General features: G+C 40.5%; 1 protein-coding gene across 1 annotated transcript in view; it reads right to left on the bottom strand.

The window, feature by feature from the left end:
• Positions 1–13072, bottom strand: part of SGCD (sarcoglycan delta) — a 126861-nt gene that overhangs the window by 57622 nt on the left and 56167 nt on the right. Inside the window, exon 3 of the mRNA XM_088536964.1 lies at positions 9895–9996. Within this exon, the coding sequence (XP_088393090.1) occupies positions 9895–9996 (102 nt within the window). The remainder of the gene's footprint in view (positions 1–9894; positions 9997–13072) is intronic.

Below are 13072 nucleotides of genomic sequence, written 5' to 3'. Positions count from 1 at the left end.
ATAACATGACAATCTAATTGCCACTCTCCTGTGACCAATGCCTGCCCTGACCTTCACCTCAGTAGTCAAAGATGGTCTGCCAAAACCAGAGAACAGACGCAGGCCCTGGATATTACCCCATAGGAAGCATCATAGGAAACATCTTCAGGGTCATCCCATCAACTTACAGCCATAGCTCTTTGGAGACAACATCAGTACAACAGCTCTGGAGAGATCACACAGATTGATCACATACAACAGCTGTTCTTAATCTGAAAGAATCTCTTCACTTTATATAGCAGCCACTGTATATTTACATTATGGATTATGTGGTCATCCACTTTGTGGCTTCACTTGTATGTACCATACATCAGTGAAAGAGAAGTATCAATAGTTGGGTGGTGATGAACAGCTTTACCCTCTTTATACCTCTAAATTGCAAAATATACCTATAAAAATAATGATGTTAAGAAAAGTATTGAGTTGTTCACACTCTTCCAGATCAACCTAACTGAAAGAAAGAAAACAGCTAAGGGAACTGAAAGCCTAGCTGGACAGGGATGCTTGTTCTATCGGAAAGATGATGTCTCCCCAGTCAACTCAATTGTCTGTAATTCTGTTTCTCTGCTTTTAAATATAGATGCTGTAGAAGACTTCTCATTGGAGAAACACATCTTATTCTTCAGTTGTAGTGCTCTGGGCTGCAGTCCTGTCAGATCTCATTCAAGAGGAAGGCTCAGCTTGTATTAGTACTTGGAAAGGAAGCCTTTGCAGGCACTGCAGACAATGACAGGGATGATCCAGTGAACAGCACGCTCTTCTATCAGCGGCCACACATTCGCAGCACCACGGGCACCTTCTGAAGCTGCTACTGGTTTCTTAGCAGAGAAGCAGAACTCAAATGTTAACCACTTTTATTCATTAAATGTCCCATGACAAATCCCCACTGCTTAAATCAAGGGCCAAACCTGTGGAACAGTGTATTGTTTGGCTAAAGGAGAAAAAGAATCAGAAGTACAAAATCAAGCTGTAGGAGGAAAAAAGAGAGAAAGCAAAAAAGTCTGTGACTTAAAAGCCATTTTTATTCCTGCAGTTGTAGACTACAAGTTAAGAATCTAGTGAAATGTCCTGCACTGACAGGATGCTATGCAAATCCTGGTACACAATTACTCACCATTCTACAAACAGGCAGCAATTTATAAATCAAACTTAGCATGGATGCATTTGAAATAGACACATTAAAGAAAACTTTCCCTTGCAACAAGACCATGCTGGAGTGCGTTCCAAAGGACGACACCCTCAGCCTCCAGCCTGGTGTCCCGTGCAGCAGCCCCTGTTTCAGAGGGAAGCTGCTCTCGTGCTCACTCCCTTCCAGGGCAGACCAGCTTCCTCACTCGCACTGGCTTGCTCTGCCTTTACAGCTGCATCTCAGCTCTGTGGCCAGATACACACAACAGCATACTTTCTAACCAAGTCAGCCTTTATTTGAAAATACAGGCCCACTCTTAACAACATGCTCCTTTACACTTAGGGCATGTAATGCACTAAAAAGAACCACACATGAATACAGGACTCCTCACATCACTTCTTACCTGCTGGAGGAGCAAATCAGCAAGCCGCCTGGCTTACCCTCATTCCTACCTCCTATTCCACTCGTTGTTTACTTTTTTTTTTTTTTTTTTTCCACTGTAAAACCCTTTTGGGAAAGGGATGCGCCCTTCTTCATACTTGTACTGAGTCCAGCAGGATGGATTCTCGGTGATGGCTTCATTCTGCTACGTATGTGCAATACAGGTGGAGGTTATAGGACTTAATCCAGCAAAGAACACAAATGTATGCCTAACTTTATGCATGTGAATGGCCTTACTGACATTAATAAAGTAACTTATGTTCTCTGAACAAATTAATAATATATCTGGTTTCACCAAGGCCTATATGAATGATTCACTAAAAAGTCAGGATGCCTCTCTCCTCTGATGGGATTTATAGATGTTTTTAATCACACAATTCATAAACAACACCCATGCATGCAATAGCAAGCTGCACTCCAGCACTATGCCACAAAAGCTGGCTAGGCTTGAACTGTATTTTTCCTAAAAATAATGCTGGTATACATGGGAATAGATGGCCAGGCACGGCCTTAGGCAGATACAGGCCAAAAATAAAGATGTTTCAGACAGGGAGATGTTAATGGCCAAAGAAATTTTACTTTCAAAAGAAGCAAGTTACTTTTCCCAAGAGCTTCAACCAATTTGCGCTAAGAAAACAGGAGCAAGTTCAAAGTGGTTCTTGTTTTACACTGCATTCTTCTTTCTCCAAATCTGAAATATGTCATTTAGGAACAAAACAACCAGAGAAACTCTTATCACCGGCAATGTTGTTCATAAATGAAACCTAGAAGGTCTGATTTTTCCTTTCCTGTTGCAAAGCAAAGAACACACAAACCAAACTGTCTGTAAACTAGTTCTAGTTGCATGTGTCTGCACTTCCTAATGACAGCACAGCTTGTCTTGTCAAGCAATACTTGCTTGTTAAAACAACACAACACCACAGAAAGCAAAACAAACAAAAAAGCAACACCTTCCTCCCCCGACACACACAAAAAAATCACAAAATGGTTCCAAAATAGTTTTGATCAGCAGAAGAGCTGTAGAAGTGAATGCTGTCCTCTGATGGACAGAGCTCTGTCCATCAAAGTCTGTTATTGAAACTTCCTGAAAATAAAAGTATTCTGTTTCTTTGTAATTGGATCTTGTTATATGTCGTAGCATTTCTTTTTGTCTAGCCATACTGCAAAGCTCCATTTTCACATTCAGAATTAAGAAGCTGTTCTTACATTTCAGTGTTTCTAAAGCAACCTGAATTCTGACTGCCAGTAGTGATGTCTAGACATAGCAAATCCTTAAACTCAAGGTCTTTGCCCTCAAGAGAGGGCAATGTAGCAGTATACAATTGCACACGTTGCTCCCTGAGCAGTGTCAGGTGCTTTATAAGACTTATTTCTTTCTGAGCCTACAGCTTGTTAAAATTAAGTTTGGATCAAGTTTTGGACTGAGAATTTAAGTCTACTGCACAAATGCATTCAATGTAATGGGTTGCTTCAGGTCAGCTGAAGTCAACTACCAGCAGAGCTTCTTTTAACAGCAATACTTGTCTGGCAAAATAAGTTAGCCACAGAAAACCTGTAATTAGTATGTGTGACTGGTGTCTCCCACACTCATGACACCCCCAGTAAACCTCCCTTTTTTTTAAAAAAAAAAAATATATATATATATATAAAAGCTTAACCAGTCAAATAAAAGGACAATGTACAGCTCATACAAGCCTGCAGGAATACTGACAGACTATAACATACAACTAATTAAGAAAAGCAAAACAACTGAGCTTCACAGCAACTTCCCAGTTATATCCTAAAGAAGGAAAGCACATTAATTCCAGAAGCCAAACCTAAGTTGAAAGAGGAGACACCAGAATATGGGGCACATTCCAAGAAGTCAACAAACTGCCTGCAAATCGCATTCAGGTCAACTATTTTTACATCCAACTTTTCAATCAATTACTACCCATCTTTTCCTTTTTTTTTCTTTTTTCTTTCAGGGAAATAAATCCACTGTTCATTCCGTTTTGGTTCTAATGCTTGCTCTTCTGTCTCAAGGCTCACAGCTCATTTGAGAAAACACTATGAACTGATGTGCAACACTTCCATGGAACCACATGCAACCATGGAACCACCCACCACTCAGCCCTACTATCATCTTCTCCACAGATAAAACACTAGTAGCAGCAGCAAGCAAGCAAGCAAGCATGGTAAAATGCTATACAAAAGCTGAGAGAGATCAGAGATCACCCAGCCTTACCTAGACACTCACGTTGAGCTGTGATGCACATCACCTGTTTTATCACCATAAAAATTCAGTTGCAAATATTTGAAATGGAAAGAAGCGAATCAGATCAAAACAACAGAACAAACTCATGATCTAAACTCCTCCCTTTTCCTTATACAACTCAAGCAGACAATTTTTATCTGTGGAAGTAAAAAAAGTCAACAAAACTGGCAGATGATTGGAGAAGTTCTCTTTCTCCTTGATGTTTGGATTTAGGGCTGTTAACTAGCCTGCACTAATACAGTGGCCCAAAGCCCCTTCCTAGAAAACAAAAACACATATTTATTAGCTTAGGGGTTCAGATACTTCTGCAGTGACCATACTGGGCTTTCTGGACACCAAACCTCCACTGATGTTAGGATTAGGAAGTGCAAACACATTGCTCCCAGAATTATCTTAGGGGTGAGCCCATGATGAAAATATAGGCAAAAACAGAGGTAGGTAGCCCACTGGGCATAGCTGATTGACTTTAATAGCTGTTGATTACGCTGCTCATATTGCATGAAATTAAAAAGCTTACAAATGTTATGAGCCATTACCTTTCCATTTAAGACAGCTTATGACATGTTAGCAACATTTAATGAAATCCTTTTCAAAATGCCATAGGCAGCCTCAATGAGATTCTGCTTTGGAATCTAACTTGTGGAGTTATTTCAGAAAGTTTGTTTACTGCAGAGCTTCCTCTCTTTCTTTTGGCATGCAAACAGACCTTGCACAGGTAGAACAGTGAAATGGCCTGTTTTGCTCAGAGTGCAGCACACAACTCCCAGGGAGAGCACCAGCTCTTAGACAAGCAATTGGGAACATGAAAAGCAAGACCTAGTTCTAGCCTACAAAATTTCCTTGAAAACTCAAACTTCAGGAACTTCTGGCCAATGTTATTATGAAGGTAGAGGGAAATGTTTTCACAGTTGTAAAATTTACTTAAATCTCTCCAGTAAACTGGAAATGTCACAGAGCCACTAACTGCCCCCAAAGCTCTGGGGCAACCAAAGTTCAGGCTGAAGTAAGTTTTTTGGAATTTATTACTGGAGAATTAAATTTATTAAGAGAAGAGCATATCAATTTTATAAATCCCACTGGATGCTCATAGCATACTGTCATAAAGACTCGAATCTGCTCTGGATGGTGATAATAATAAGATCTGCTCATCAACTGAGAGTGCTTATGCCAAAATGATGCCCTTTTTAGTGACTTGCTCTGCTGCTGCTTTGTATTTTTACTGCTTGGCCCTCTGACTGCCAGCTCTCCTCTCCGTCGATAGCTACTGGGCAAACAAAACTCAAAGTGATCAAAGAGGGAGAGACTTTATTGCAAACAAGCAGAGGCACAAACTCTAATGACAAGCTGTTTGAACTGGTGCCATAGTGCATGCTTAGTAATCTTTATAGAAGGAACACAAGACAACCAGACACGGTGACAAGGAAGCTTCCTTTTAGAAGGAATTCCTTTAGAATGGGATCATTAGTAACCCTGCTCTTAAAAAAAAAAAAAAAAAAAAAAGAGAGAGGGAGTTTTTAAATAACATTTTCACGTATGTTGGCAAAAATGTCCCAAAAGAAGGAATAAACTATGAATAAGGTATGGAAACATTGTTAGAGGAAAGAATAATTCAATATCCTTTTGTCTGTGCTTCACAAGCTGAGCACTGATAGTGTGAGTTTGCCTCAGCCCTGAAGTGGCAACTCAGCTGACCCCAGACGCAAATGTTAGGACACCAACATGAAACCATGACCATGAGTGCCCAGCCAGCTTTTACAGAGCATTCATATCACAGCGAGCATAAAAGAAGATTCCTCCCTTCTTTGGAGAGTCCATGATTAAGGAGAGGCTAAATGCTGGAAGACTAATGCCCAAATTGCTGGTGAGAGTAAGTGCATAGGGACTTCTAAGTGACAATAGCAGGGAGAGGTGAACTTCACTTCCATTCTGTGATGCTTTCAGTGAGAGCGCTCAAATCCTTAGGCACTTTGCTGGACCAAATCATCAGGAATTAATTCAATATCCTTTTATTGCCCTATAAACTCTGACAAAGGAAGCAAAGGAATTGTCCTGTCCCTTTCCTCAAAAAATACCATGCTTCTTTTGTGTCAGCTGAGCCTCTACTGACGGCTGAATTTTTACTACACAGCCTGAGCATAACATGAAGTTGCAATTATCTTGCCATCTGTACTACCTCTTTTCATGGGTGAATGTTGCTTTTTAATCTAAATTAGTATTGTATTATTTATAGACGTGTATTTATGGCAATGAGGCAGGTAGCCCCCATGTGGGCACATGTCATTATTTAATCCAAATACATGGTTTATTGTTTTTCAGTATGTATTTTTGGCTCTGGGGCAGGTAGGCTCATAGAGCAATTAATATGGAAGAATACCCACATTACAGAATTCCTTCTGTGCTTTAAAATTATACCCTCTTCTTCCAAATTTGAGCATTGTGAGACAATTACATCAGCAAAATAATTATTTATCAGTCCTAAAACCTTCCTTTCTATTTTCCATCATTCAAACATTGACTGGGAAAAATGGAAAGTATAGAAAAGCATATCTTATGCTAGATAGTCTAGCTTTTGTGCTGATGAGAACTTAATAAACAACAGTGAAAGCAATAGCAGATATCAGCCCTGATCTACAAGGGTGAAGTTTTTACGTCGAACGCATGTCCCTGTGGAACCACAGTCGAGTGCTGGGACGGGCCCGGTCCCTTCTCCCCACACTCCCAGCCCTTTCCCTCGCTGCAGATGAGCGGCGCAGCCAACGAGCACAGGGGCGCACGCGGGACCCAGCGCCAACATGTTTCCCACAGTGAGCAGAACTGGGACCTCTAACATCACCCCCAAAAAAGGAAAATAAAAAAGACACCGTATTTTGCCTCACGGGATTTTTGGACATACAGCACTCCTCTTTTAAATTGTTTTTGTTGACTAAAAACAAGAAGCAGCAGAACTTCAAGATAAAACTGGCACAATAAACTAATAAATCTCTCCTTTTTTAGAGGGCAATCTGCACAGTGACTTCTGCCATCATTTATACCTATTTGCCATCCTTCAGAGAGGCAAGAAAGGTTTGTGCCCACAACGCAACGGGTGTTCCCAGATGCGCCCACTGTTACGGTGGTCTGCCAAGGGACGGACGGGCACGGTCCCAGTCCAGAGCTTTCTACCGCAAAGTATCTTGATTGGGCAGATCTACTTTGCTAAAGAACGATCACATCAGCTTTAAAAGGATATAAGGTAAGAAAATTTAGGCCCAGGTGTAAACATGTTTAAACTGAGGCTTTAATTCCTATCTATTCACTTGAAACGAACATTGAAAGGTCAAAAATATCCTGATGCTATCAAGGCAATATCTTTCTCTATGTCCTAATGCTGAGACTATCACCTCACCAGTTTTTGCCCACTTACTCAACAGAATAATTCCTATAATATTACTGTATAAGCTCACCTCATGATTTTATTTCTATTGCTATCAGAACAGAAAACATACATAGTTCCTTTTCTTCTCTTTACTTTCTATGTTGCTTATAGACTTGGATGTGGCAAAAAGCAATTGCACAGAAAAAAGCTAAACCTGTGCTTAGAGTAAATTTGAAGGGGCCTACTTGTTAGAAGCTATTCTCAACAGAGGCAGCAAAATTTCCATTTTTAAATCTCCATTCAAATTAAGTCAATGAAGACTGAAGAGCACAAAACTGTTACTATTGCTTTCCAGCACATCAAATTAACAATTTGTGCTGCTGCACGCAACTTTCAGTGAAAGTTTGTCTGATTTATAAGCAAGCAGATGGTTCACAGGACTGTCCACAATAAATTACAACAGTTAGAAAGACAGTTACATTTTGAGAGTGACAGTGCAGCTGAGCTACAGATGGGCTTATGGATGACCCTTCCAATTTTTAATAATCTCCATAATTTATGTGCAAAGTAAAGAAGTGCAAGGATTCCTAATGCACCTTCTTGACTAAGTACAAATCACTTTTATTTACGCAAGCAATACTTCATGGTCCAGTTAACTTCTTAATTAAAGGCAGCAAGATGCTCATGTTCCATGCAAGTGGCATAGAAAATAATGTTTAGTGTGCAATATGTTCAGCTGGAAGTTTAAGATGCTCTCATTGCTTTTGGAGAAGTAGACACAACTATCACATTTGTTTGAAACAAGAGCACAAGCTGCAAACTCTGCTACCACTAGCTAGTATTCATTACTCTCTAGATAACATTTAGGGCTCCTGCACTAACAAGGTCACTTTTATTTGCAAGCTCTGAGGCTTACAAATAGGCTGCTAATCAATAATAAATCAATCAAATCATTTATAATAAAGCAATCAAATCTATAATAAATGTAATCAAATATAGCTTTGATTATTCCATAGTATTTGCCAATATTCCACAGGCATCACCCTTTGACTGACTGCAGCTACTTTGTGCAGAGAAGAAGAAAGTAAAAATTCACCAAAATTGATAGGATTGCACATGTAGCTACCAGTCCCCTAGTCCACTGAGAGGCTGGAGAATCCATATGCAAGGCAAACAGTTCAGCACAGTCTTGAGGCCCATCTACTGAAGTCAACAGAAACTCTGCCTCCTAAGGCTGTAATTTGGTCCTTCTTGCCTGCAACTAGATCCTTTTCTGGGTAACAGTGAAAATAATACTAGCTCCAGAGGAAGGATAAAGCAAGGAGCCCAAAACAGGCCTTACTTTGCGGTTCATGTTAAACTGTCACTTGTGTTGAAACTAGTTTCATAGCTGCGAAAAGGCTTTGTTCACCTCGCCATTTTAAAACATAGATTGAGATGATAATATGTAAGACCATACGTAAGAAGTAAACACCCCAGTAACAAAAGGAGCTCTCTGTTCTCTTAGCAATTAAATATCATTTACAACAATCTAACTGGAGAAAAGAAATGTTAATAGCAATTCTTCAGTCTATTTATCAAACTATGGGTTGCACTTTTTCACACACCTTATGCCACAAAGTATATGCCACACCAGGTTCTACAGTTCGCTTTGAATTCAGGGATAAAAATATTTATAGATAGGAACACTTTCGCATTAACTTTTCCTCCTAAATGATTATGCTTGTTCAAATCAATTCATAGCGATCTTACAGAGGTTACAACCTTCAATAATTAAATCAGATATCATATTGGATATTGTGTTGATTATGCTACAAGTTCCAATTTCTTCAAGACCACTGAAATGCTGAGATAAAGGGATGTTAACTTTATTTAATTAGCTATAAACCATTGTTATCAACAGGGAGGGTTGGTATCTGACTCAAATTAACACTTCAGATCAAGAAATAAGATAGATGAAATATTCTGTGAAGGATCCTGGATACTATATGCAATTTCTTCAGCTATTTTAAAGCTGCTCAGGACAAACAGGATTGCATTAGAAAGAACAAAAGGCACTGACAGTCAATTAAGTATTACTATGAATATGCTATTTCAATCACACTTGGGTTCCTTCTCATTTTCAGTTGTTAATGTTCTTGCCAGTCTTGTCAAGCAGTCCCTTCTAGCAGATTTGAATTTTAACTGCACATAATGTTAAAACACAACATGAAGTAAGAGTGAGAACAAAATATGGGTTTACTGTGCGAACAGAGAGATCAGCGCATCGTGGTAAGATATCACCTGTCTGCTCTCTGCAAAACAGAGCACCACTAAAATGCATGCTGGATTTCACAACTCCCATGCCCACAAAAAAGCACTAATTTTGAATGACGATTATTTGTGATTTATCTTGAAAGGATCCAAACACCTTTGAAGTATTTTATCCACGGTTTACAAAGGCACAACCCACATATATCCACCTCACAGCTGCCCAGAGGACATAGCACCCACATGAAGTACCCAAGGACACCCACTGTCCCCCACGCTACATTTGTACATAGTCAATGACATAATTTATCCAAATCCATATCACCCTGCCACTTAACTTTTCTTTTTCTTTTTTTTTAATTTAAATATTATTAGGACTACAAAAAAAATGTGATTATTCTTTCCCCTTTCCCCGTAACTCACTGGTCTGGACCGGATTTCTTTGGCGTAGAGAGGTTTCAAGAATTCTGAATCTCCTTCCAGCTTTAGACCTTTGTCCGTGATTCTCAGGTTCCCCATTCCATCCTGAAACACAGACAAAAACAAGTGACCCCCATTAGCCACAATTACTGAACACACCAGGCTTCTCACAACAGAAAGATTCTTCCCTCTGCAAAGAAGAACATGTAAAGCACTGGGAGGCACTAGGGAATGCAATTACTTGTGTTATCCTTTTAGCTCTGTATCCATGAGAAAATTCTTTTGAGAGCAATCTGCAATACCCCCAGTAAACCATTTACATAGATGAAAGATGCTAGTCATCACTGCTGAAAGAGACACAGCGATGTTCTGCATTAACAGGAAACCATTCACTGTAATACTCACCGTGTGGCTGTATATTAATGCTGTATATTAACAAATCTATATAGAGAATATGTGATTAATTCTACTGAACTGACAAAAAAAAAAGAAAAAAAAAAGAAAAAAAGAAAAAGCTGTGGTTAGGAGTATAAGGAATAGGAGTATTGCAATAAAATGTGGCATGGAGTGGACCCCTGCCCTTGGGGAATCTGCCCAGTCGAGGGACAGGGACACTCCGGGGGCGCTTCTTTGGGGTTATCAGCCAGCACCAAGAATAGGGCAGGCAAAAAGATGCAGACAACTGCTGAGCAGTTGCAGTTCTCAGCACAGCTCTACCAGAAGCCACGTTTAAAGAAATATTTGCTGTAGGGTAAGTACCTAAGTGGTAGGAATATGCTTTCAATTGACTGCTCTCTATCTCGGGCTAAGTCCAGGGATGAGCAGCTCAGGAGCGGGGCCTTGCTCCTCGCCCCACGGCACAGCACGGCTGGCCACGAGGGTGGCACATTCCGCCTGCATTTGGCAGACCCATTCCATGGGCACATGCGCGGTGCCCCTGCTCTCCGCATGGTGCTGTGAAAAATCTTTCTGACAAATAGTGCAAAGTGTTGGCTGCAGGCTGCCAGTAGATGACTGCAAATAGTCCATTTTCTTCAGAAATTGTTTAGCTATGTGTGTCCAAGGTGTAATGAAACATCTGAGAAACTATAATAACAAACAAAATATATGTCAAAATTTTGCACGCATTTTTCTTTTGGTCTTTATGCAACAAGACAGGTATATGGATACATTGGCACAGAGTAGAATAGGACTCAACTAAAATTATTTCACCTTTAGCTTGTGAGAGAAAGTCATAACTTTTACTAAGATGAGGGTTTAGGCTTGTTTAAGCTGTAATTACTTAGAAAGGCATGCGTGTGGAAGAGAAAAGCTAGAGGAGAAGTTGCGAAAGATAAATGTATTGTCAATAAACACATTAAAATGCAAGGTGTTACATCTAACATTCAGAATGACTCTGAAAGGCTGCAAGGAGTGAGGTAGGTTGCTTTGTTTGCCAAAAAGCAGGAGGTCTGGAGAATACCTTTTAGCATAAGTTTGATTGAAGTCGTCAGGACTACAGAGACTGACATTAACAAGATCTATGTCTCCATGTATATAAATTAAGACTGGGAAATGGCCAGCCATTGGGTAATCATGTCACCCTCCCACGAGATCCTTGTCTTTGTCCCATTCTTCTAGGCTAGCAAAGGCAGAAGGATGATGCTATATGATACCTCGGGCTTCCAAGACAGGGCTGGATGCAGTGATCGCAGAACTGACAACAGCCGAAGCTCAGCGCGAGAAGGGTTGTGAGTGAGGAGCAATGCACGTGAGCACTGATGGCAACGGGATTCAAGCTGCAGTCAGGACAGACACCAAAACTAAGGGGCTTTGAGGCCCCAGGATGGCAATTTGGAGACCAATTGATCTATAGACATGGAGATGGCAGACGGTCCTCACTGTGCAACTTAGGGATCCCTGAGAGGTTCTGCACTGCCTCCTTCTCAGTGCTGCTACACATGTCCTTAAATACAGAGGTCCACATCAAAGAAGCTGTTTCAGAGCCTAAACAGCAGTAATTTAAGAGGTTTAAGAAGAAAAAGATCTGAGCTTGGATAAAAGCCTAGAGAGATAAAGATCAGATCTAGAAAACCCATCAAGGCCATGTGTATTTGGAAATACATCTCAGATTTTTCTAATCCAACTGCAAAAAGCTAAGTGTGGCTGTCTGCTCCCTCCTCCCTTTATGGGTGCACAAGCAGCACTGGAAGAAGAATCCCTGCCACTAACAGGGAATGGTAACCCAGGCATATTTGTATGCATTACTGCCAAAAGGTGTGGTGAAAGACACACTTCTGGGGGACAAAAATCAAGGAACAGCACACAGCAGCAGTGACAGCGCTCAGCTGCTGAACAGACTGAAGGTGTCTCAGTCCCAAGAAATATCACTCCCAGTATTGGATTCTGCCAATGTTTGCCAGACTATGGCCTCTTATGAACAAAGGCAGGCTCGGGAATTTTGGACGATGAAATGAATGCTGTCATATCATTTTGAAATGAGATCTGTAGCTAAACTTTAAACAGAGACATATGCTGAGAATGCTATTGAATGTTGAAGGGAGAGCAATGAGAGATGGGTCATGAAGTGCTAGTCGCTACATTCCTTGTCCCAGGTATGAAATACTGGCTTATTAATTCTGGGTTGGTGGTGGCACAGTTAGGGGGTTCATTTATTTCAAGCAACACCATGAAGAAAAATGAGCAAAATATGATTATGCACCAAAGAGCTCAGATTACATTTTGATAGTGGCATGCTTTGCTATTTTGAGTAAGCAGGAATTATTGCAGCTATTTGCAGAGCCTCGCATGTTGAAAACGTGGCTTTTATACAGCTTAAAAAAAAACTCTACAAAATCATTCCCAAAATAGACATTTCAGTAAGGTTACAAGCCCTCAGGGGTTTCACACTGCAGATTCATCTCTGGCTTCATTAGGAATAGTTGCAGGTCATGGGAGCTGGTATATGCAACGTACAGCAGCAAGAGCAGCCATCTCCAGGGTCACAAAATCCTAAAGATTTCCAGGAGTGACTCCAGAGCTGAAGCACTAGTAACACAGGCAGCAATGCATAACGGGGTGCCCCAAGTTGCCACTGAAGCTGTGGCTAACCAGCCATCAAATTCAATGGCTCCTAATTATCTTCTATCCTGATTATCAGCATAGATATGGTACTTCACTTTTCTCTTACATGTTTCTCTTC

Source organism: Tinamus guttatus, unplaced genomic scaffold, assembly GCF_059628265.1.
Source record: "Tinamus guttatus ecotype Peru unplaced genomic scaffold, ASM5962826v1 Tinamus_guttatus_pri_ptg000710l, whole genome shotgun sequence".
NCBI lineage: Eukaryota > Metazoa > Chordata > Aves > Tinamiformes > Tinamidae > Tinamus > Tinamus guttatus.
Note: the sequence above shows the minus strand (reverse complement) of the source record. Positions and strands in the feature narration are given on the sequence as shown.